The sequence below is a fragment of the Dermacentor silvarum genome, chromosome 2 (assembly GCF_013339745.2).
Source record: "Dermacentor silvarum isolate Dsil-2018 chromosome 2, BIME_Dsil_1.4, whole genome shotgun sequence".
In the NCBI taxonomy this organism is placed as follows: Eukaryota; Metazoa; Arthropoda; class Arachnida; order Ixodida; family Ixodidae; genus Dermacentor; species Dermacentor silvarum.
Window position 1 is genome coordinate 225,429,292 of NC_051155.1, and position 25,604 is coordinate 225,454,895.

The following is a 25,604-nucleotide window of genomic DNA, read 5'->3' on the forward strand; positions in this document are numbered from 1 at the left end:
CAGGGTCACTAAAGAGAAAAATCATTTCTTCTGTATCAGTGAACTACTCTTCAACAATATCAAAAACACTCCTCTTACCACGATAAGACACTTGGTAAGCCAGAAAAAGCTCAACAACAAGACGGGTGGCAAAGCCACCTTGAACTTTCCGCACCAGCTCGCTGTGACGTCATGGATTTTGATAGCGTCTCCTAGGGCCCAGTTAACTCCTTAGCGGTAGACACAGACCTTATTGTGTTCTAAGCAAGCCAAAGATTTAACATGGCGAGTTTCGGGAACCTTTGCTGAGCCAACACGGCCTAAATACAAATAAAATACACTGAAATCTGTTACGTCACAATGACGTACCGGCATTGGAGATTCGACGTGAAATTCAAACACTGAAACTCTGACCTTCACTTTCTCTTCGAATAATCAACCCATTATTTTGAAATTAAAGACAACAGGGGTTTCAAAGGACGCTTTATCCGTCTGAACTGATTGAGTGTTTTGCTTTAGTGTCCCTCTAATAAACGCATGCCCTTTCCACCAAAACGCCAGTGTACGGCTCCGAATTCAGCAACCCGAGTATCACTTCTGCGACGACTCTCGTTTCTGTAACGAACACACGCGAATGCAAGGCATGTTACATTCCGTGTTGTCTTCAAAGAAACTAGTATGTACGCAACTGCAAATTTTGTGTATTACAACTCCCTATTTGGAGTCATATGACTATTTTCTGTTCAAAAGGATATTAACCATTAAGCAGCATAATATGTATACACACATACTGGCTGTTGCACTTTTTAGCGAACACTTTTTTTTGCAATAATTTTTAGGCGGAGCTACAATGTCTTGAAGTGATTCAGTCGAATTCTCTTGGTGACATTAACCCTTACCTAGCATACTAAGTCCATCTTCAGTCCAAAAAGATTGTTGAGTTTCACAAGAACTCGCAACAGCTAGCGGAGACGAGTTCCCGCTGTCTCTGCTCTGTAAACCTTCCCTCCACAGTACAACTTCCTTCCACTGCCACCATGGTGATTTGAGGCCAAAATTTGGTGCAATGCTGGTTTCTTCTAATGCGAACCAGACGGACAAGTGGTCATCACAGGCACCTGCTGCAGAGCGGCTTGTCACAACTGCACATTTCAGTCCAGAGGGCTCCGGCGATAGAATGTGCAACCCATATGGAGTGGTAAGGGTGTCGCCAGCAGTAGACCACACGTCACGAGACAGCCCAATGCACCAAATTTTAATTTTTTCTTGAAGACAACCTGCACCACTAAGGAAAAGACGATTTCATCTATTTATTCAACCGTTACACTGTGATGATCAATCAATCAATCAGCCCATGAAGAAATGGATCCGAAGTTAACAAAAGTGCAACTGGCATTACCTTGGCCTGTCATTAAGTAGGGCGTCATTGTTGGAGAGAGTGCCCATTTTTTACTGATGCTATGCCAAGCTATGAATTTATTATTTTGTTACAGCAGTAGAGTACTCACTGACAAGAAGCATGGCCAACTAAACATTATGTTTACTCCATTGTATCTGACTATTCCAATTACCCGTCTTATGCCAGCGATACATAAAATAGGCTAATTATTATGGCCATCCGACAATTCGTCCGGACAGCATTATATCGAGGTAGAGTGCACTCTCCGACAAAAACCTGCCGCACGTTCACTGAGGAGTGTGTGAAAAGGAGATGTTGTTCCCCTCTTTGTAAGTCAGAAAACGGATGAACTTCGTACTGTACATAGTCACTGCAGTGCTTGCAATCTCAGACACAATTATTAAATGGCCCAGCATGCCTCACAAGTTCAGCATTCTCCAGGATGTTCTGAAAAATGACCTTGCTGCAACTTGTGATATCCAGGTCTCTTGTACCAGTAGGCTTTGCAAGTCTGCACATGTACTTGCTTTGTTGCATACCATCTACTGACAACATTTAATGACAGTTGGTAGCAGCTCTCGCCTTATCTGTCTTTGCTCCTGTGTGATTCCATAAATCTAAACAATAATACAGGAAGCTTAATGATTCTTTTCTGTTCAGTTGCATCAAGAGTGTTAGTGCACTACTACTGACCCCATATGACTGGCAGAAGGTGTCTGTGCCTTCAAACTACTTATACTGCTTCCCACCAGATTCCCAAGTTGCTGCAGTAGCAGAAGCTGCTTGTAGTGCAAGGCACAGCTAGTGGTAGCCACAATGTGTGTGTTCTGACAGGCTCAGGGAACTTGTGTTACTGAAAACCAAGAACTTGTTCACTGAATAGTTGTTCACTGCGGTTTATTTTCCCTGTAGCTGATGAGTCATGACAATTGCAATGCTGTTGATAACAGTACTCTAGTGGCCTAAGCAAGATCATCACTAAGATTCCTCTTATGCAATGTGTGCCTCGGTAAAGCTCCTGTCCAAAACTCTTCAGCCATTACAACTTGCTTAAAAATTAATTGCAGTAGGGTAGAGAACTCGGAAGAATAAGCAGGGCTACGATATGTGACAACCACAACAAAAGTTGCCCGTATGTTTTCATCAAATCAAGTAAGTCAAAATATTTCTATCAAATGCATAAATTTTTTTTATTTCATATAAAAATACTACATCTCCCTTACATTAAAAGCACTGAAACATAGTACCAGTGACCAGCACTGTTACATCCAGAAAATGAGATATTACATATCTCTATAATTTGTAAACCTACCCTGTGAGTATGTAAAGCAAACAGTTACTAGACTTCAGTGCAAGCAGCTATGTTGTGGAGCAGGTGAAAGCAAAAATTGTAAAATATATTGCACAGTACCAGCTCTAACGGTCAAGTACACATCACATCTTGGATTTGGTGTGCCACTCAAATTCCTGGAAAAAAAGAAGAAAGCAAAGTGAAAGTTAACCTTAATTCATCAGTGAACCAAATAAGAGAATACACTAAAAAATGAACGAACAAGCTTTGGCACCAGCTTTGTCCAGTGCAGTCATGAACACCGAAGATTAGATAAAAAAGTTGTAATGTGTGAAGCAATGCAACAACACAAAGCGATTTAGTGGTCTGTTATAGACCTCTCCTGCCGGCTTTCTGCGTGGTGCAGTCGCGCAATAGTTGGTGTAGGTTTGGTGCCACGTGGACGCGTGTTTTTATTTCTTTTATTTATTCTTTATTTTTACGTGAGCTTCCACAATTCTCTTGCCAGCCAGATTAGCCGTAATGTCTGAGAACGTCGGCGTGTGGTAAACTGCGTGATGAAAATGTGGCGACGGTGGCCTTTTTTACTTGCGAACGTGAATCACGAGGTGGTGGTCTGCGATGGATTGTGCGATGAAGAATACTGGCTTTTCCATGGATGTGTGTCACATTTGTTGTGCGACATATTTGTGGCCCTTCTGGTCGAGTTATTTCACAGTTCTTTACTTTGTAAAGCTTGATGGCCGGATACCAGGTAAACAATGGTTAGAAAATTGTACCGCGAAAATTTTAGGAATATGAAAGCTAGCAAAACATGTTACTTCGGAGCTTCACTAGTTACCTAGATTTAGGCTTGGGGTTAACAGAGACATCTGTGATCGTGGTCACCTGAGTAATACCCTAGTAGAGTTCAAGGCTAGACATACAATAATAACTAGTGGCATGTATGTTACGTGTCGACAATGTTCAGATTTGACTTGCCTACTATTTTGATCGCAGGCAGCAGAGTTGTGACAGCACCTCTAGGCCCGTCGCCACTTGATATTGTGGCATATATATCGAAGCTCAAAGCTTAGTAACGAAACACTAAGAAGTTTTCCAATCGCAAAATCTTGTAGATACCTCTCAGGAAAATTTAAAAAACTTGGCACACATTGTCAACAACACATTCGCTACGCACCCTCCAGCGTGTTCCCAAACACAAGTAGGGTGCCCGACGATAGATGACACTGTGATCGCAAAATGGCGGCACCCTCAATAAAACTGTCTATAGGACAATTGGAGAGAATATATCAGCAGCTAACCTGAGGCTTTCTCTGAGCCATGCCATCAATGACAACATTGATAATGGTTGGTCGGTCAGTGGTGGCCAGGGCCTCCGTAAAGGCAGCTCGAAGCTCCTCAGGCGTAGTTACGTTGAAGCCCTTGCTACCAAACATGGCAGCCATCTGGTCGTAGCGGACACCTGGCTGAAGAGAGTTAGCTGGGAGCCTGCAAAGACATGCACAGATTAGGAACATACCTTAGGTGTGGTGCCTTAATTGAGCAGCATGAATGGATCACAGATTACATAAATGAAGGGTTACATTGGGGCTAGATGTCACTGTCACTACACAACACCATATTTTATCTACAGCTGCCTCGTAGAGACGTGGATAATCCTGCTCAGTCAGTAAAATGAGTTTCAAGTTAACCCATTCCGACAGCCAGTACACCATACAGCAAATGTTAACAGATAGTATAGTAATAAAATCATTCTTGCACTAAGATCAGAATCGTAGGCAATTAGAACTAAATGCAGACAAGGTTCTCAAGTTTTACTGTCCCTACACATTCCTGTCCCTACACATTCTTTATTACGATGTTGATAACTTCACAATGACACTTGCATGCCACTTGCATGTGTGCCACTTACATTATGCCACTTGCATGTGTTACCTTAACAAGGTTGCTTTTGTAAGCAAACGGTGAATTTTTAGGGGTTATTTTAAGAACAGACGAAACACAAGGTGCTTCAGTGCAGACTAAGCTAGCCTGTTCTTAATGTGCAGCTAACCACAAGACTCCACAGCACTCACGAGATGCAAGGGTGCATTCCCGACTGCAGGAACGAATCCCAGGTTTCTCCATCAAAGCCATTGTAGATCCCAGAGTTGTTCATAATAATGGCTATTATTGGAAGCTTGTACCTGTAGAAAGACAAGAAGGAGAGCAAATTGAACCACACCACACCACAACCAATGTTATGCAATGCAGTGGACTCCCTCTAAGGCACACTATGTTGAGTCAAATTCTTGGATAAGCTGAAGGTTTTGGAGAACTTTTCTTAGTGTTGTGCTTCATTTATGGCTTGTCCACTTTCTCTCTCTCTCTCTCTGAACATGACCATGTGCTGTGTCCACAGTCACGCAATGACAACAACAGTAGCAATAGTAAAAAAATTCATCCAAAGGGCATAACAGCTGGTCTGACTTGCCTAGCGGCTGTCTCCATCTCCATAGCTGAGAAACCGAAGGCACTGTCACCCTCAATGCAGACAACCCGCTTCGAGGGTGACTGAGTCTGGCACCACAGGGCTGCTGCGACAGCAAAGCCCACACCTACACCCATGGTTCCGAATGTGCCAGCATCCAGCCTGCACATGAGAAACAGAGTGTTGGGGAGGACAAGATGACAAGAGACATATTAAAATAGGTAAACTCTCTAAACTAGCTGCAAATATTTACACATTTTCATGTATGAGCACTGCAATGCTTTTTGAACACAGTAAGAAAATGTTACCAATTTGTAGACAATGCTGCCATGAACATGCGAGTCAAAAATTATTCCACTTTAAGCAGCAGCAGGGAACCCACGCTCTCACACAATGACGGCCACTGTGCGACCTTTTAGTTGATATTTGGTGTTTGTGTTGTCCTCATTCTTCTTGCTTCCATGCTTTGCATTTTTCATGCCTGCATTTCTGTACAATGAAAGGAATTTGTGAACTGTTCATGAATTCTGAAATGAGAAAAAGCGATTACGAAAGACCAGCTTTCTGTGGCATCAAACCTTAGCTGAAACAACACACGAAAGAAGCTTGGCAGGGGCTGAGGAGCTGTAGGAAAAAGAACCCCAGCTGTCAAAGGGTTAATGCATGATGACATGGATGATGATGAAGTTGAGGAGAAAAAGATTGCAACCATGAGCACGAAAGGCACATTTGAAGATCTGGTGACGAGTTTAAAGCAAAACAGGACTGCTGTATTGTACTCCTGGGGAATTTCTCTCCAACAACACTGAATCAAAAACATCAGGCACTCACCGATGCCGTGGCAGGTAGTTAGGCAGCATTGTCCGTCCAATGTCCATCGTGTTCGCTCCTTCATTCACAATGACTGCATCATCTGGCATGAGATCAGCTATCTGCAAAGGAGACAAAAGGCAGCAACAAGAAGTGCCAACAAGCATTATTGTTAAGTGCAATATCTGGGCTCCTTGACCAGGAAAGCACCAACTAAGAGCAGAGAGTAGGTATCAATTGAAATATACAGAAGGCACCGCAGTTCTCTTCCAAAGCTGCTAACTCACTGAAAGTGCGCAGGCAGTGTTACATGTGCACCGTTATATATCTTCACATGAACAGCAGGCAGCCACCTTTAAAGTTTATCATTGTAACTGAGAGTAGAGGGCCAGATATGGTTATACATGTACATAAAAAGAGAAAATTGGGCCTCAGCGCAGATTTTAACTCGAAATTTAAATTTAAGATCGCTGCCTCTCAACCCCTCCCACCGACAGTGACAGCCATTTTGGCATGGCTGTGTGACATCAGGAAATGAGGGGCCACCACTGTGTCATCTGCTATAAAACAGATCGAGACCATATCGGACGTCTTGCTCTGCACGCTGTGGCACCGAACAGCGCAGCAAGAACACTGCCGTTGAATCATGGCCACAATTACTTCACTTGCGCAATAAAAAAGTTGCAGTTTCACCCGAAAGGCGAAGCCTCAACTGCGATAGCAAATTAGCAGAGAGCCATATGGAGTAAGGATAGTACATTTATCAACCGTATCAACTTGTAAACGTTCGCTTGCTAACTAAATTAACAAGCATGGTGTCAGCGCGCACAGCAAACATGAACACATCACACTCAATGACCACAGACACTCGCCGTCAGAACGCTGGTGTGAGGAAATGCGGCAGCAGCAGCGAGCGAAGTGACCTTCGTGCAGTCTATCGCTTCCACGCAAACTGAGCGCCAAGAACACACAGCACGCACAAAGCAACGAGCCACCGACTGTGCCCCCAACGCAGATCGCTCTCAAGATACGGCCGCGCGACCACGCGCAGCCACCACATGCGAAGTTGCAGCCGGAGTAAAACGCTACCCCCCTCTCCCTCCACTCCCCCCGATGCCTTGAAACGTTGGGGTGCTTTGCACGCGACAGAAAGCGGTGCAATTCATGACCACTTTCCTCCCTTCGGCGTGGCCGAGATTGAGCCGCGATCACCGGCTCACCCTCGCATGCTTTCACTCACACATACAGCATACTGCGTGCGGCGGCGATTTTATCGCCCTTGGACTTCATACAGAACCTCACCGCGACAACGATGGCAGAAATGCACCTGGAGTGTCCATATAATTGCTATCGCAATAAAAGCAGCAGCAAACCACTGAGACGCAAATGCAATAACAAAATGATGCATGGCACCCATGATATATTTCCAGCCCCTGCAACCACTTCGGTGCTTGCAGTACACGAAAGGGCTTCTGTTACCCGAGCGAGCTGTTCCTGGGATTGCCAATTTATTTTATTACTACTCAGTGTCGCCAGATTGCTTTTAAGGTTCAAAATCGACATAAGAAATTGAAATATGTACAACAAATTTTCTACTCCAACGAATGCCCTCAAATCTTGCGAGCTTGCTGCATGATGCATATGGCTTAACATGCAATGTATGATCAAGCTAGAAAATTTGGTGTTATGGCCCCTTCAAGAAGTTAGTACAGTCGACTTCTGTTAATTTGACTCTGATGGGACTGACGAAATTGATTCAATTATCAGGCAACTCGAATTGAACAAGATGCAGAAAAAAACGGCATAACACAGCTCTGATTCATTTGGCAGTATTTTCCTGTTTCTAGCGTGCGCCCTAAAAAAAAACGCACACACATTTCCTATGCGTCCAAAGCAGAAAACTAACGTAGAAATGACATTAAATCTCTTAAACAAAGTAGAAATCTAACTTGCACCCGATTTTTTAGCAAGAAAAATGGGCAAGTATCTCATATGTGTTGCACAACAGCGGCCGGTTTCTTAAAGTCAGCTTCGCCGCAATATATCCATGTTATGCTGTGAAGCATACAACTGCCATGAAGACTGTTTTGGTATTGTGTACTATTGCACCGCGTAAGCAATTTCCAGTCCAATTTTCTTGGGGAAAGAGGGAGTGGGTTTTAGAATTTAGTAAATAATGTAATCGGACATTGTGAGCTGCGGCTATTGCTTCAAAATCTTCCTAGGGCAGGCCGAAAATAGCCGTTTTCGACGGGAAATGACGTGTGTTCAACGCATTCACTCTTCCCAAAGTTCCGCTGAGACAGACGCTGCCACTAAAGGGGTCGCTGTTAAGGTCTCTAAAGGGGTCAGGCAAGTGTGTGTTGACTGGTCAAGCTTGAATTATCCCACAAAGGCCAATTTTAGGATCGAAATAACAGAAGTCTGAGCCCTTAGAAATGCATAGGCACTAGCCGGGACCTTCGGTTGGGATCGATTAACAAAAAAATCAAATTAGCCTGAGTCGAATTAACGTAAGTCTACTGTATATTAGTAAAATTTTTCTAAAACAATGATGATGCGCTGCACTAAAGAACTTTGTTGTAATGATTCAAAAATCTGTACTGATGCATCGAAATCCAGACACAACTATCACAAAAACAACCAATTGTACATAGGTTATGCATGTGTAGAGCTACGTGCTGTAATGGACACCAAGCAAACATCAGAGCATCGCCAAGGTGTCTTGCAACTTCCTACCTGCTTGTATGCTGTGTGAAAATTCATGGGGATGTCCTTCGATGATGACAGACCCTGGAAGGTACAAGAAGTAGCTACAAATTAAAGTTCATATTAAGCACTCGTGTTCTTGGTTAATGACAGCTTATGGAATGTATAGTATGGTCTACACTTAATGGGAACACCATTATTGTACTCCAGCACTGTATAGAGTTCACATTTCATATGAAAGAGCAATAATATTTTATCAATGCATCATTGCATCAGCCACTCATTAGAGAAAAAGTTGGAGAAGTCTACAAGTTGTATGTTGTTCAGTGCTACTTAGCTGTTCCCTTTAGCAGTTGACTGCTTAAAAAAAAGGTGCGAAATAGAAGTTCTTATTGTCCAATCAGTGAAAGCTCCATCACATGGAAGGAATGATGAAAGCCAATATAACATTCAGCTCTTTCATTAGGAGGCCAGGCTTATAGAAAACCAGGGAATTTTATGTCATTTAAACAGTGAAAAGGAAAGGACATATGACATCAAAAAACAGACCCAACACAATGAAAGTTGCTGGAGAACAAACAGGAAAAATGAAAAGCCTGTCATAAAAAAGAGAGAGAGACGGTGTGCAGACAGATAAGTTGGTTTGTTGATTGGATGTAATATAGAGCCGAGAGTATGACAGGATACTGTCTGGCCAGGTAAAGTTATTGTTAGGAAACAAGCAGGTCCCCGACAATAGTCAAAACAAAATGACGTTTTGAGATCTGTGAGGATCTCGAAAATGGCATTTTGTTTGGACTGTGGTCAGTGACCCGCTCCTTTCGAATAAGAGACTAAGCTAACGACAAGCGGACAAAACTAATGGTGGTGTTTTATAATCTAGAGACAATTGTTTTCATTTAAAGCCAACGAATAACAAGTCACTGCATCTTTATCTCACCTGAACAGTTTTCGCATTGGCAGCAACTTTGCCACGCAGTGCCTGCCACCAGGCTGTATCAGCAGGGTACTGCCATGGGTCCTTGGCATGCTCAGCGGTCAACTGGGCAGACAAGAACATTTTCAAACTCAATGCTTTCACTACTTGTTGGCATGAAAATGGCTCCGGGGCCACTTCCCCATGACAGCCAAGTGGAGACATCAGTGTTACACTGAATCAGGGTACCCAAGCAGTGCTGTTAGATCAGACCACTAATATCAGTCATCATCGTTCATTAATTAGTGCTACGGAGCACTGTGGATGTTAACCTCTCATGAAATCCCTGAACATTTTTATGCTCTAGAGTCTAGAACTTAGCCTATATATGGCCCCCTGACCTTAAATGATGTTTCATGAAGAGATAAAGGACAGCATTAAAACAACCACTGCTGGTCCTAGTGTAACTCTTCCATATGGTTTTCATGCTTTAGCTTCTCAAGCTTGATGAACATTTTTGTTCATGTTAAATCCTGCTACCTTAATTTTACTTAGATGAAATGTAAGTATTCATAGTTAAAAATGGCATCAATATGAAATGCCACTTTACTAGAGCGCACTGTTCTGCAGCTTAAGTAACTTTAAGTATACCTGCAGGTGATGTCAAGAGTGCATTGTTTAGAAAGAAGGCAAGAAGAGTCATGCAATGCAGACCAATGACTTGGGAAGATTACCTGGAAAGTCTAGTGCAGTGCAGCCAAAGCAGAAGAGATGAAGACAGCGAGTATGCAAGTGAAACCTCAATCTTCATACAGTTTTTGCAGCTCATATCATACAGTTACTAGCTTGCCAGTTTTCATGCCACATTCTATAGAGTAAGCTTGACTATTAAAGCTAAGAGTAATGAAAAGTTGAGATAAACTAAAAGAAAAGCACCCAACACATGGCAGCCCAGACATACCAGGAAGTCTGCCATGCTGTTTGGCACAGAAAGATGGTCATCTGGATGAGTTGCTAAAGTGTCACAATGAAAAAAGTGACAACGGAACAGACTGGGATGGGAAGAAATGGACGGCATGAATGCTCATGCCGTTCATCTCTTTTCGTCCCTATCCGATCTGTTCATCCTTTTATTACTGTGGCAGTGCACTCAGATGAAAGCATGCCGATTGCCCTAGATGCATGTTAAGATAGGAAGGCACAGACCAAAGCTCGGAACCAACCACACCAGTGAAATGCAGCGGGGCAGCTGGCCTCTTCAGTCAGCAGACACTCACCCTGGATATCTGAGAGAGAGCAACAGATGAAAGCATTGAAGTCTTTACCCTTTACCGAGTTAGTTCAATTGATAGTTGAGCGATAAGCATTTGAAAAGCCTCTAAGCAAGGTCTGTGCAAGATGTGCAAGGTATCAACCATGTACAAGATATCAACGAAGAGCCATGTGAGGCTGAATATCTGTTAAATGATGAAGTGCTTCAAGCGCCGTGTTGTTGGACTTGCATCACAGGCATGATCATAGCTGAATCTGACATGTTACATACGACGAATACGTCAGATCACTTCATGGCTAAAATTCACATGACAATGGAGAAAAGAAGATGAAAACACAGACATGTTAATCCTACCCTCATAGGCAACGCCACAAATGTGTGAAAGTACTGCACGCTTCCACTTATGGCCATCCAGCTAATAGCATGAGATAGTACAGGGTCATAAGTCAGGTTAAACAAGGTATAAGAGTGCAAAGCTGCTAATTAGTAGCTGTGAATGAAGCTGTTGCCTCTGTGCACTAGACACTTACTGTAAAGGCAGTGAAATATAGATTTTAAAAAACCTGTTCTGCCACTGCTCCCACGTCGCCTGACAATGCAACAGCTGCTGGAATGCTGTTGTGCAGCTCCTCCTGGAAAAGTTCAACCTGCGAGATAGCAACAGAACACCAGTCAGAAAAAGCTGCTTGGAAAGCAGCAATTCATTCATTGGCTTCAAATAAAAGTTAAGTGCTGGTTTTTCGTTCTTTTCGCATAACAGAAAATGATAAAGAGTTGTAACAAATTTCCCAGAAACTTCCCGGAAGTGTGGTGCACAGGCAGCTATGTCTCCAATGAAAGCGTTCGAGCAGCCCGCAATAAAAAGAGAAACTACACACAATGCAATCAACATTTAGAAGTGCCACCACCTACCGTAAAAAACGGACTATAGGTCGACCCCCCAACTAACCAATTCTAAAAATGAAAAAAATCTTTTTCGATGGCAAAAGTACCGAAAGACACCCTTACCTTTAATTAAACAAATGCGACTCAGCCGGTTGCACAATGGTGACAGTATTTATTTAAATGCTGCTCCGTGCTGTGATGATAAGGTGCTGACAAACACGTGGGTCGATGGTCGCACGATACGAAGCCCACGGCAACCTGGCGGGTTGCCGTGGGCTTCCGCGTACTCAATCGCCTTTTTCTTGAAGGCGACAGTGAATTGCCGTCGGCTTCCGCTCATTTTGAAGCAAAATGCAAAAAAGCAGCCTGAATGTGATGGCAAAGGTGGCTGTTTACTTCCTCTGCCCATTGTTGCAAGTCTTCAGTAGTTTTTCCGCCAATGTCCGGTATATAAGACGAGGGTCGACTTTTCGCAATGGTTTTTTGAAAAAAAGTTCGACCTATATTCAGGTTTTTACGGTAGTGTTGAAAACTGCAACCAGAAGCAAGCTGAAATTTAAGATATAGTCATACTGTTCACGCTGCACAATATGCTTCCTTGTTACTTGGCTATATTGGTACAAATTACGGTGACGTTAACGTGCACCCGTGCATCCTTAACGTTAATGTGCACCTGCCGCAGTGGCTCAGTCAGCTAAGGCATTGCGCTGCTGAGCACAAGGTCGTGGGATCAAATTCCGGCTGCAGCGGCCGCATTTCGATAGGAGGCGAAATATAAAAACGCCCGTGTGCTTGCGTTGTAGTGCACGGTGAAGAACCCCAGGTGGTCAAAATTAATCCCAAGTCCTCCACTATGGCATGCCTCATAATCAGAACTGGTTTTGGCACGTAAAACCCCGGAAAGAAAAGAACAAGAAGACATTAAAGTGCAATGCATAAAGTATGCTGTCACCAATGTAAACTCACAAGAACACACTGTCGGGCCAGTTGGTTCATGAACAGTTACTTGTAGCACATGACAAAAGGGCAAATAGAGAGACAGGCGTACAGTCGAGAGCGATATGAGAAGTAACATTGTTATAATTTTTAAAAAGCAATTTTACTAGTGATCTGTGGATTCCAATCTGACAAGTTATTATGTAACAAGCGGCTTTTCTGTTGAACATTTAGTCTCATTGAACAATTTCATGCGGGGGATGTGTGCTAAGCCAGTATGGCCTCTTGAAAGCAATATTGGCATTCCCTTTCATATTGTTCAAGGGAATACATACAAGAAAACTGAATCTTCATTCAAAGAGTGTTGTTTTGGACAACAATAACAACACAGTGGGTGATAAGAAAGCCTTTTCATTGTTGATGAGACATTGCACAAAGTTGTGGACCTCTTCCCTCAATGGATGCAAGTACGGCACCACAAAACCTGAGAAAAAAAAAATTGCTATGCGTCTGCAGTGGCTAGATACATAGAAATAAAATGATGATCTTACCTGGATTATTTTGACACCTGGGCTGAAACGTGGAGGCTGTCCAAAATGCAACATCCAGTTGAGTCGTGCTCCCAGCAACAAAATGACATCAGCTTCTTGCAGCGCCCTGTGTAAGCACATAATATGTTTCACAACACATTCACCACACTCCCAGTCCTGCACGCTGCCTCAGGTATTTGTGCAATTCCACAGAAGCCATCGGTGCAATATCTCTAATTCTCAACAAAGCTCAATACTATGTATCTGGTCTTAGCGGAAAGAACAATCTGTACACATTAGCCAGAGCATGGCTTCTTGGAGCTGATAAGCTTGAACTTGCAGAGGATGTTCACATGTTACTGCATGCTGCTGCAGGAGCAGCACCTTTGTACGAGGTGTGTTTCAATAGCACAACAGTAAATTAGAAACATGGAGAGTAGCTCACTTGGATCTTGCTGGTGATATGCATTGTGGGTGGTTGTCTGGCAAAACACCCTTTCCCATTGGCGTAGGCAGGTATGGCAGGCCCGTGCATTCCACAAGTTCACGTACACTCTTCTCAGCACGAGCATATGCAGCCCCTATGGAAGCAGCCAAATGAACATTCAGCCTTGTTCATGTCTGACCCACCAAACCTCAACACTCATATTTCGATCCTCTACAGGTACAGTGGCCTTTGAGCAAGAAGGAAAAAACATCTCTGCAGTATGCATTAAATCATACATTTATCGTTAAATGTGCATTACTGTCTACTACTGTGAGACCCTACATGAGACACTTCTCGTGTAACCAATTAGCACCTTGGCAACAAAGCTTGAACTATGCCAACCAATCTCTCAGTGGCCAAAAAGCCAGCGCAAGATGTTATAAGGTCGTTTTTAAGTTCAGGATGCAGTGTATTATGCACAATACAAGGGTTATTACAAGCCCAAGCTGAAAGTTGTCATTACTATGCACTCAAAAGAGTGTTGTAGACAGTGGCATGGTGCTGTTAATGACCTTTTCCAATAATGATGAGTGGTTTCTTGGCATTTCTAAGCAGTGACAATGCCTGTGCCACATTTGGTGGATCAGCGAGAGTCCGTGGAGGGTCGGGGCACTTTGTGACCTCCAGCACACTTTCCTCGGGAACCTCTGCCATGATCATATTTCCGGGAAGGTCTATGTAAGTGGCACCTGGGCGACCATAAAGGCTTGCTCGAACAGCCTGCAATTCGTTAGAAAGAAAGCTTTAATAACGCCAGCAAAATAGCCTTTCAGCCAAGCAGATATCGACAAGGGAAAAAAATGTGAACATGGTACAAGCAAGAAGTGAGGTGCACAGAGAGCACCAACTACTAAATAAGCATGGTATCAAATTTAAACAGAACAAACACACTCAGCAGTTTCGGTTGAGCATCACTTACGGTCTGCTCCGCTCACATTTCACATGCTCAGGCTCTGCAGAGAGCTGTGTTTTTTTGCATTTTATTGCGATAGCAATTATATGGACACTCCAAGCGGATTTCTGCCGTCGCCGTGAGGTTCCGTATGGAGTCCAACGGCGATGAAATCGTCGCCGCGCGCCGTATGCTGTATGTGCGAGTGAAAGCACGCGAGGGACACGCGCTTTCACGGGGAGTGAACGCACGGCGGAGAGCAAACGAGACTTCGTGCAAACGCACGAAAGGCTGTGGGGGGACCGGAGGGAGGAAGGGGAGCCAACGTTTAGCTGTGGCACCAAATGTGTATTTATATAAAAACGTTGCGAGGCGAGAAGATGGTAAAGACTTCCGACGCTGCTCGACGCGTGTCCCGTTCGGATCTCGTCGAAAACCTCCTGAGCCGCCCCCAGAAGGCACCGGCAACAGCCACCAACGCCGCACACACATTCGGTGCGAATGCAGGCAAAACGCCAACGGCGTCGACAACAGTTCTGCGCGTTGCTGGTGCTGCTACATGTCCAAGTTTATACAGCTGCTAAAACTACCATTCTTACTCCGTATAGCTCTCTACTAATTTGCTATCGCAATTGATGCTTCGCCTTTCGGGTCAAACTGCAACATTTTTGACAACCATGCGTCCCAAAAACATAAGCAAAGTGCAGTCGGTTTGGCTGCAAAATGACGAAGAAGCCAAGAACACACACACCGTCATGTCCCATTGAATTGGTCCGACAGTGGAACGAAGGCAGCATTCTACTTTCTGCTCACGGCCGAGTGTTGTGTGTAGACACATTAAGGTTCCTGCTGATAATTTCTGTGAAGATAACCGTATAGACTCGTGTAAAGGCCGCACCCATATAAGGGCTGCACCCCCAACTTGGGCGGCCAAAATTTGGAGAAAAAAAATTTCCAATGGAGAGGCAATTGCATTCGGTGCTCCGATGCCACGCGCGAACATCGGCGAATTTTCGCGCGCTGTGTACTTCCGCGTGCTGCTACTATATGGTGAGAGCAGTGCATAGACCTCTGATGCAAAGGTACATCCGGGGATCCGGAGTCTGCATAAGTCGCCCGCTGCGCCGGCACCATTTTGACCAACTGGTTCAGTCCCGTGTAAGGGCCGCACCTCATCAAAATTGTCAAAGAAAAGTGCAGCCTTTACACAAGTCTATAGCTATACGGTATTAAGAAACACAAGTCTGAGCAGAATGGACAGTAAGTGTTCAGCTAAAACTGTCTATCTGATTGAACCTTTGCATGGAACATAAAACTTATTGTGGACAAACCTTGCTCTTGAGCATTTATGTTAGACAACATCATATTGAAAACAGGATAGTGCATTTAAAAATTGGGGTGCAACCTTTCAGTTTGTATATTAGTTCACATGCCATTCAGTGGTCCATCTGTATCAAAAAAAGGAAATCCTTGATGTTTAAGTAACACAAATGCATTTCAGCAAAGTACAAAACTCGGCAAACAAATCAAGTGCCCCAAATGCAGTACAATTATATGAAAAGAAACAGGACACACACCTTTTCAATGTGCATGGGAATGAGCTGTACAGAGCTGGGACGGCAGGTATACTTTGTGTAACTGCGACAGGCGTCGACCTACCAAAAGAAATGAGACAAGTTGGGGCAGTAGTGAATGCACAGTATTACCGACTGATCTAAGTCTACCTGGGAATTTTACAGTTGAGCTATGAATCTGAATAGAATTAATTTTCATTAAGCGGTTATTATATCTAACATTTACTACTAACACCTTGGCCTACAAGCATTTTTGCAATATGCTATAACAGAATGCCACAACCACAGCGTGAGGGTATTAAACGAGCTACATTATGTGCAGCAAGAGCATTACACAATCAGAGACCAAGCCAGAGAATAAAACTTCATCCTGATGCAAATTTTTGGACACAACTGCAGAAAAAATTTCCAACAAATAAGCTTGTTAGACTGCGCGTGAAAAAACTCAGTTGCAGCAACAAGGTCCAGCCAACACAAATTGCCTAAAGGTTAGGCACCAGGGCTCATAGCTATGGTTGCCCTCCATTTACACAACTGCAATCTAAAAGTATCAGATTGGTGTGGAGTTTTAGTTCCTAAAATGGACGAATATCCAGCCGATGCGCTGTAGTACGGTAGAGTAGCTAGAGTTGAACCAGCAGCAAAAGCAGCTACAGAAACCAGTACAGATGCCTCTAAAACCACAGTACTACAGAGCCCTCAAAGACAATGCCTATGGAGCTGTTGTAAGAAGCCTGCTTTGCCCTCCTGGTCTCTTATGCCCCTTACCACTTATTTTGCCTACAAGCATGTCCAGGCACGACCCTCTCCATCAGGCATGCCAAAGTCTGGTTTTGTCAGATGTGTACCACTTAGACGACCTGAAGCAATGTGGGAGTTTGGAACTTCTGGCATATTATGTCAACTCCTTGCATATCTGTGCACCCAGGGACATGATAGGGGGCCATGGCCAGCATCCTGGCCCCCTGAGCAGGGATGTTAGTTTGCCTCATAACATTTTCTATCCCCAAAGAGTGCATGAATGAGTGTAAAACAAGTAATAGTAACTAAGAATGGTGCCATATACCTTATGAACTTAGGAACACGGAATAGTTAAGCAAAATTTGCTTTCTTCTATGTTTAAGCAAGTAATCTAGAGTGGTTGTTCAGGAGGTATGGTGGCTTCGTAGCTAGCTGGTATGGGGTGAACATGAGGTGGCCCAGAAGATGCCCAGGGGAGAAGGAGTACTGCAGCCCGTGCCTATGGCCTCTGGCTCTTTAGAATTTCCCTTTATTAGCTAGTTCTGACAGCGACAAGGAAAGATGAAGAAGAAAATAAAGAATGCAAATGTTTGACTGACCTGTGGGAACTCCTGGAAGGCTCCAAGTCCTTCAAAGTTTTGTTCGCAGGAGCCCCCAACCAGAAGTAAGGGCCTGGTACAAGTCCAAGATAGCAGAAACTTGTAAATGTTGGTACTCAATAATGCGAAACTGGCATGCAGTGGTTCAGTGGCGCACCGACGGGGGGGGGGGGATTCGGGGGTTGTAACCCCCCCCTGAGGCCGACTTAACCCCACCTTTTGTTTAACCCCTTTTCTTTCCTTATGCATTTGAGTACTGCATCTAAGATGTAAGACGCGCAATCGTCTGCACACTCGCAAAAAGCGCATTTTTTGACAATTTCCCGTGAAGAAATCGAAATTAGTGCTGTTTAGATGGTATTGGCAAACTGTCAACCCCCCCCCTGGCAGAGATCCTGGGTGCGCTACTGCAGTGGTTATGTGTAGTACTACTATAAAAATATTTTAGAGCGCAGCTCTTAGGTGCCCATTCCTGCGGCGAGCGTCGGCGTAACCGAGCAAGCGAGCGCTGCAGAGGATGAAAGACGCGCGGAGGAAAGCGGAGAAGGAGGGTGCAACAGAACCATGAGGCTGAAAGCGGAGGAGGAAAATATCGCGAAAGCATGAGAATAAAAGTGTAGTGCGGCAACAATGGCTATGAGATGGCGCCAAAGTAGCGTTCGTCATCTGAGAGGTCTGTCTGCAGCGCCTGCTGTGAATTGCGCCCACGCATTACCCACGCGCTGCCTCTTGTGATATCCAGATTAGTAAGGAAGTTACGCCACACTTCGCTCCGTTTGCAACGTGCTGCACGAGACAGCTTGTCCGCACCAGCCAATATATTGCAAAATGAAAACACGCATAAAGCTGCACTCCAATTTCGCATTAGGGAGTATCGCAATTGTCGACGGATTTTATATATGCAGGTAATCAAGTCTGAATGATAACAAACCTACATACAATAAACTAAAGGTAACTTTTTCTATAAGCATTGCCAGAAACCCCCAGGGCCTAAATAGCAAACCAACTACAAAGTATAAGAAAGATGTACAGTCGAACCCATTTATAATGAACCGCGAAACATGGTCGTTATATCAGTAATTTGTTAGCGCCGTTAGCACCAAAGTTAGCGCCGTTGCCAACTTTCCGACACCTCGCTCTACTCAGGACGTCCGTTCCTTTTTCGGCCTGTGTTCTTATTTTCGGCGGTTTGTGAAAGATTTTGCAGCACTAGCACGGCCCCTCACCTGCCTGCTTAAGAAAGACGCGACCTTTTCTTGGGGGCCTGCACAAGCGTCCGCCTTCTCACAGCTGATAGGAATACTGACATCACCACCAGTGTTGGCTCACTTCGACGAATCTGCGCCCACAGAAGTCCGTACCGACGCCAGTGGCCATGGAATCGGCGCAGTTCTAGCCCAACGTCAGCATGGTCAGGACTGCGTTATTGCTTATGCCAGTCGCCTTCTTTCCTCGGCTGAGCAAAACTATTCTATCACAGAGCGAGAGTGTCTCGCTCTAGTTTGGGCCATCGCCAAGTTTCGCCCTTACCTCTACGGCCGACCCTTCACCGTTATTACTGACCACCATGCTCTATGCTGGCTGTCCTCTCTCAAAGATCCCACTGGTCGCCTTGGTCGATGGGCACTGCGACTTCAAGAATACTCGTATACCGTCGTTTACAAGTCTGGCCGCTTGCACCAGGATGCCGACTGCCTCTCCAGATACCCAGTAGATCCTCCAGACGCTGCCCTGAGCGACTCCAGCCCGTGTGTTCTTTCCATCTCTCAACTCTTCAACATCGCTGCCGAACAACGCCTTGACGAGTCTCTACGCAAGATCATCGACAAATTGCACTCCCACGCTCCTGATCCTTCCCTCCGCCTCTTTGTACTCCAAAACGACACGTTATATCGTCGCAGTTTACTCCCTGACGGTCCTGACCTGTTGTTAGTCATCCCGGCTCACCTCCGTTCCACTGTCCTGGAGCAGCTCCACGACGCACCAACGGCGGGACATCTTGGCGTGTCACGCACATACGACCGCGCGCCGCCGCCGTTTCTATTGGCCTGGGATGTCCCGCTCAGTGCGCCGTTACGTGGGCTCATGCGACCTTTGTCAGCGCCGAAAAAAGTTGACTCTGCCGCCTGCAGGACATCTTCAGCCTCTGGACATTCCTTACGAGCCTTTTCACCGCGTCGGTCTCGATTTACTTGGTCCGTTTCCCCTATCCACCTCTGGGAACAAGTGGATCGCCGTTGCCACAGATTATGCGACGCGGTTTGCCATTACGCGTGCACTTCCCACTAGCTGTGCCACCGACGTTGCAGACTTCTTGCTGCATAACGTCATACTCCAGCACGGAGCTCCTCGGCAACTGCTCACTGACCGTGGGAGACAGTTCCTGTCCAGGGTGATCGATGACATTCTAAGATCCTGCGCGACGCAACATAAACTGACTACAGCCTACCATCCACAGACGAATGGCTTGACAGAACGCCTGAACCGCACCCTTACTGACATGTTGGCCATGTATGTGTCTGCCGACCACCACGACTGGGACGTTGCACTACCGTTTGTGACATTCGCGTACAACACTTCCAGGCATGAGACCGCTGGCTATTCGCCGTTCTTCCTCTTATACGGTCGCAACCCTACATTGCCTATGGACACCCTGGTGCCTTCTTCTGGGTGCCCACCCACTGAATATGCTCAAGAGACCATTGCACGTGCCGACCATGCACGTCAAGTTGCTCGCACTCGATTTTCTGAGTCCCAAATCCACCAGCAGTCTCGCTACAACAGCCACCACAGGACCACCCACTTTGTCCCTGGATCGCTCGTTCTCCTGTGGTCCCCAGCACGACGCGTTGGCTTATCCGAAAAACTGCTTTTCCAGTACACCGGTCCATATCGCGTGTGCCGCCAAGTGACTGATGTCACTTATGAAATCGCTCCACTGCTGCCTTCGTCATCCTCTGCTCCTCTCCGCAAGGACATTGTACACGTTGTCCGTCTCAAGCCCTATCGTGCCCCGGACACCCCTTAATACCTTGTGTGCTAGTTTTTTTTTTTTTTTTTTTTTTTTTTTCATGTATCCTTCGTTCACCTGCACCGAGTCGGTGCTTTCGCCGCCGGAGGGTAGTGTTATGAGCCAGTTGTCCGGCAGACAAAGAAGATGCTGAAGCATAGAGCCGAAGAGACGAGGAAGAGGTGAAACTGTGGTTCGCCATCTTTGTTGTTGTTGGCCAACATTTAGTCTTCTTGTACATAGTGTGAATAAACCCCCTTTTCTGTAAATCTCCCCGTAATAATATATAGACTCGCCCTTAAATATGCTAAAAAATTAACCCCACCAAAGTTAGCGTCAGAAGTTAAAATTCGGCAGCACTTTGGTCCTAAAACCAGAGTTTCAGGGTCATTTTTGTTCCCGATATGTTCCCGCACCTAGCTGCAAATTGCTGTTAGAATTGTCCATCTAAAGAACAAAATGCGGCGTCGCATAGCTTTTTCAAAACGCCGCCCAGTTCATACCACACTGCCATTTCAAAGCTGCAAGTGCAGCCGCGATTTTTTATTCGAGAGCATGTGATATATTTTAATACCAGCCGGACATGACTGTATTCTCTACAAGTGAACAAAGCGTTCTAGTTGGCTGGAAGCATAAACTTGGAAACTAGTGTGGCATACCGCCATTCTGCAAAGGTCTCGGACACCATGGTCTCGGCATTACGACTGCATGTTAGCCACACAAGAGCCATAAAATTATGTTTTCTGTGTCGCTTCGAGAGAAAAAAAATGTGAGGTTTGAACGGTACAGTGTCACTGCAAACAGTTATCAGCAATTGGCAACATGTAAACGAAGCACCGCCAAACCGTCATCTCCTAATAACAGCGTAGTAACCACCAATCCTTTGCAACATCGCATGGTGGCAGTGTGTGGTGCAGCGTTTTCGCTGACTCAGGCCGCGTGAGTAATGACAGGAACGCTTGAGCGGCCGCTGTTCCCATGGCAAAAGGACAGACGGTTGCTCCAAATCATTGAAATAGGCATAATGCACGTGTTGCCACACAGTCAATTGTGCAAAAGCAAGAATGCCACCGTCGTAGCATCCAATATCACACTGGCACACAGGCCAGTGCACACCCCGCACTATGCTGTTTATGTAAGGTCCCTAGATAAAAACTCGTTTTATCTAGGTACCTTATGTTTATGCTGTACCATCCATGTGCTGTATGCATCCTACCATGCAGGTAGGATGCGTACAGTACCTTGAAAGCAAGTGACCTTCTTCGCGGCTTCCAAAATCCACTTAGGGCGGTCACTAGCTCATCTTGAAGGCTGCATCATCGTCGTAGTTGGACTGGAGTGGGGCGCGCCAGCGCGCTCAGTTTTGGTCGCGCTTCTGTGGTTTGATACTTCACGTGCTGCCTCTTTCTACCGTGTCAGGCTAGAAGTGTTCGTTATAACAGTATGGCGATTTAAAAAACGTTCATTTTTATGGAAGCAGCTTCAACAGGCAGGGTCAAAAAATCGTAACTGCACTGAAATGTGGTCGTTATAGCCAATAGATTGTTATAACTAGGATCGTTATAAGTGGGTTCGACTGTACACAAAAAAATAGTAATCAAGATTTATCAATACAACAGTTAAAAGCCAAGTACACTGCGAAAAGAGAAATAAAGGAGGGGGTAGAGGTGCATTACTGCACTATTACTGCACCAAAGGCTGTAACCAGTTACACTGAAAGTGTAGGAGCGATGGCCGGGATTTCTGTAGCTTCTGTCTTGATTTATTTAATAATGCCGTAAAACTTTTTTTCATTACTGCATGAGATTTAACTTGAGAAACTCCTATTGTGTCGCAAACCATAAAGCTATAAACAGGTGTACTCACCATCCGTTGATTTGAGCATTTGCTAGGCCACCGAGGGCATGAACAAGCCCTGGACCTGAGACAACGAGGCATACTCCAGGTCTGCAACGGCAAGTATACCTCTACTGTGAATGCCAAGCTGACACGCCGCTATATTTGACTACAAGAAATTGGCTCAATGGAATCGCGACAAGATATAAACTAAGGACATATATCAACTTGGAGAATAGCATAGAAACAGGACAACGAAAAACAATAACAATATTGACCCAAAGAGAGCTCTTCTGCTTAGCTGGCAGTTACAGTACTTGTTATCACAGCTTTTATTTCTTTCCCTCTCTTCACTATTTCTGTCCAGATTTCAGGGTATATATATGTGATCCTAAATACATTGTGGTGCTGTTACTTTCTTTTACACATACTGTACTCTTGGACAACAACCTCTCACTCATATTTCTGCCACAAAGAACAAGGACTTTGCATTGTACAGTGCACTCATGTTAGTCATGTGGTTTTTCTGGCTCTGTTCTTGTCCGCCTTTCAAGATAAATGAAATAATTTCACTTTCCATCAACACAGCCAAATCAAAGAAGAAAGTTTAAGTGATGAATGCAGATGACAACTGCAAGGCTGCAGGGTTACCTTGAATTCAACAACGCCACAAAATATTAGTGGTGTAGGTTAAAGCTGAATATCTTTTTTTGTGCCCATGCCACTGCATCTACATGAAATGTTTTGTAATTGAGGTTTTATGGCATTTGCACAAACTTTTTCAAACTATGTGCACCCACTTGTGGCATCCTTCCCTCAAAAGATGTTGTCGTCTATCAGATGAGAACAAATTTAGCTTTGCTCACAAAGAAGACTAACACAGCTACTACACTTAAAACAAGTACGCAAGAACTTGAGATAAACCTCCAAGTCACAATCTTTCTATTTTGATCACAACTCAAAGTCCACTTTCGGTTATTTTTCATGAAACTGTCAAAAAATGAAAGAACCAGAAAAAGTGCCTCCTGTTTGTGCTTATTGCATGACGATATTCTTTTTGACAATTACGACAATTATGCATTTTAGGAGCACAGTGAGTGCTCCTAAAAACAGCTTACCTTCGGGTAAGATATCCCATGGCACCAGCTGCATAGCATGCCTGCAGATGGTGGAGTAAATGCAAGAAAAAGAATGTTCATAAAGCAACGGCACATTGGCCAAGCTCATTTATGCAAGTCAATTAACATTAGCCATTAACATTGCCACCAACTAAACCAAAGAACCAATGTAACACTTAGACCAATGTAAGGAAAAGGCTTATGCACCTAATGTCCAACAATATGCCGTTCACTGGCAAATGTGCACTTTCAGATAACTCCAGTTCATCAAGACAAACATACCAGAACAGACAAGCATATCAGTATGTTAAGCCTGCTAATATGCTAATGACAAAGCACGCCAAATGCTGCAGCTCTGCAGTTGGCAAACACTTGATTTTCTGAGCACAAATATGTCACAAGCTTTTCTTGCGCAGTGCAAAGAAATACCACTAGCATGACATAGAAAAATTTATAATAGCTATGTACAAACTTGGTTATTATTTAAACTAAGTGAAATTTATATGCATGCAATATGTGGTGCAATATGATCATTTACTTGAATGGGTACATCCTAACAGTGTGTCTGTGCGCAAAAGCAGCAATTATGGCATGTGCTCAAAGCGACTTCCTTAGGCATAATTGTATTGTGCGGCGCCTGACACTTCGTATTTTTTAAGGTGGCACAGCAGAACCTGAGTAGATGTGGCCTGGACGTCGGTGCCAAGAATTCTCTCACAAACATTCAGTGTTGTCAAACTTTCTTCTTATTACAGAGTTAACTTTTGAAATGTCAGTATGCTGTGCCGATATTGAGCATTAACATGCTACATATGAGTGGGAATATCTCTGAATATTTTGAGACTTTAGCCGCATTACTGGTGCGAAGGTCATGATAATGATGATTATTTATTTGCCAATGAAATGATTATTTATCTGCCCATGATTAATTTATAGGTCTAGTGCAATAGAAGTCTAGCGCACTAACTTACGTATTGCCAAAAGCACTAAACAGGTTTAATTTCACTGAATTATTAATAAAATGTATCTCATATAGGGAAATTAAGAAAATATTCCACTAAAGCATCTTCTTGATCAGTGTTTTTTTCTGACAGGGTGGATCTCGACTTGTTTACGCATTTGGATTATTGAAGTACCAGCAACTTGTGTATTGTGTTAATTTTTTCTACCACAATTGCAGCTTTGTATTATTATTACTTTGCAAGTTTTCTGTCACTGCCTGATGTATATTTTCGGAGATGGGAGCAGTGTTAAGCCGCATAACAGCGGATTTTTTTCCCATCTCCTCAGCCATGTGATGTCGAAGTGCTATTCATTGTATTGTACCTTCCATGTCTAAAATAATAAAAGAAAGAAAGACGTTACAGTTGGGCTACAGTTGAAGTAGTATGTCAAAGGAGGCAACTCAGGTATTAATTTTGACACTTGGTCTTAGGTCTCTCAAAACTCTCAGCAAGCATTTTGCACCCATTTCAATTCTGAAACCAAGAATGGAACCAGCAATTTCATGCTTTGCTGCAGAATACTACAATCATTAAGCCACATAAGCACTCAATAAGCCAGTACATTAAGTTCTACACCACCCCTTAAGCCAGAATGAATATAATATGATGAGACAGAGTGATCGAACTGCATCTTAAAGGGGCCCTGAACCACCCCTCAGGCTTGGTGAAATAACATAGTCTGCGGGTAGCATACGCTGCTGTGAATATCTCAGCCAAGTTTTGCTGTCGTACGCGGTGCATGGAGCTCGCAAGCGGAGCACGAAGTCACCTTTCTCTAAAATGCTCTTGTTTCAACAGACGCCATGATCCTCACTTTTTTCTGGGTGCTTTACTTCTTAATAAAGCATATTCTTATACACGGTTGCTCTTGGTCGCTGCGGTTGGCTACACCGCAGCTGCCGCGAAGTTCCGCCACGAGTCCACTGGCTAAGGGCACAGTGGCTCACTGAGGCGTTTGGCTTACATTTAGAGCGTCGTAAGCACCAAAATCGAACGTTGTGGCGTCTACGTTAACATCCCAAATGATATTTGAACTGCGCGCCATGGTGACATTTCGAAGGCGACATTTCGAAGGTGACATTTTGTTGGGTACCCGCCGGACTCTGCCGCAGCCTTTGCAGTGCAAGGCATTGAAGAAGGAA

At 44.4% G+C, this 25,604-nt stretch overlaps 1 protein-coding gene across 2 annotated transcripts in view; it reads right to left on the reverse strand.

Annotated features, from left to right (window-relative positions):
- Positions 1-768: 768 nt before the first annotated feature.
- Positions 769-25,604, reverse strand: part of LOC119442762 (2-hydroxyacyl-CoA lyase 1) — a 28,615-nt gene continuing 3,779 nt past the window's right edge. Inside the window, exons 3-18 of one of the 2 annotated variants that reach the window (XM_037707772.2) lie at positions 23,459-23,499; positions 22,371-22,451; positions 17,495-17,567; positions 16,158-16,235; positions 14,201-14,408; positions 13,647-13,782; positions 13,223-13,328; positions 11,414-11,497; positions 10,855-10,863; positions 9,602-9,703; positions 8,692-8,745; positions 5,974-6,074; positions 5,146-5,304; positions 4,748-4,858; positions 3,974-4,160; positions 769-2,845 (exon numbers count right to left, since the gene is read on the reverse strand). In XM_037707772.2, the coding sequence (XP_037563700.1) occupies positions 2,813-2,845; positions 3,974-4,160; positions 4,748-4,858; positions 5,146-5,304; positions 5,974-6,074; positions 8,692-8,745; positions 9,602-9,703; positions 10,855-10,863; positions 11,414-11,497; positions 13,223-13,328; positions 13,647-13,782; positions 14,201-14,408; positions 16,158-16,235; positions 17,495-17,567; positions 22,371-22,451; positions 23,459-23,499 (1,563 nt within the window). In that variant the 3' untranslated portion in view covers positions 769-2,812. The remainder of the gene's footprint in view (positions 2,846-3,973; positions 4,161-4,747; positions 4,859-5,145; positions 5,305-5,973; positions 6,075-8,691; positions 8,746-9,601; positions 9,704-10,854; positions 10,864-11,413; positions 11,498-13,222; positions 13,329-13,646; positions 13,783-14,200; positions 14,409-16,157; positions 16,236-17,494; positions 17,568-22,370; positions 22,452-23,458; positions 23,500-25,604) is intronic. The other variant, XM_049662377.1, reaches the window with a different exon arrangement.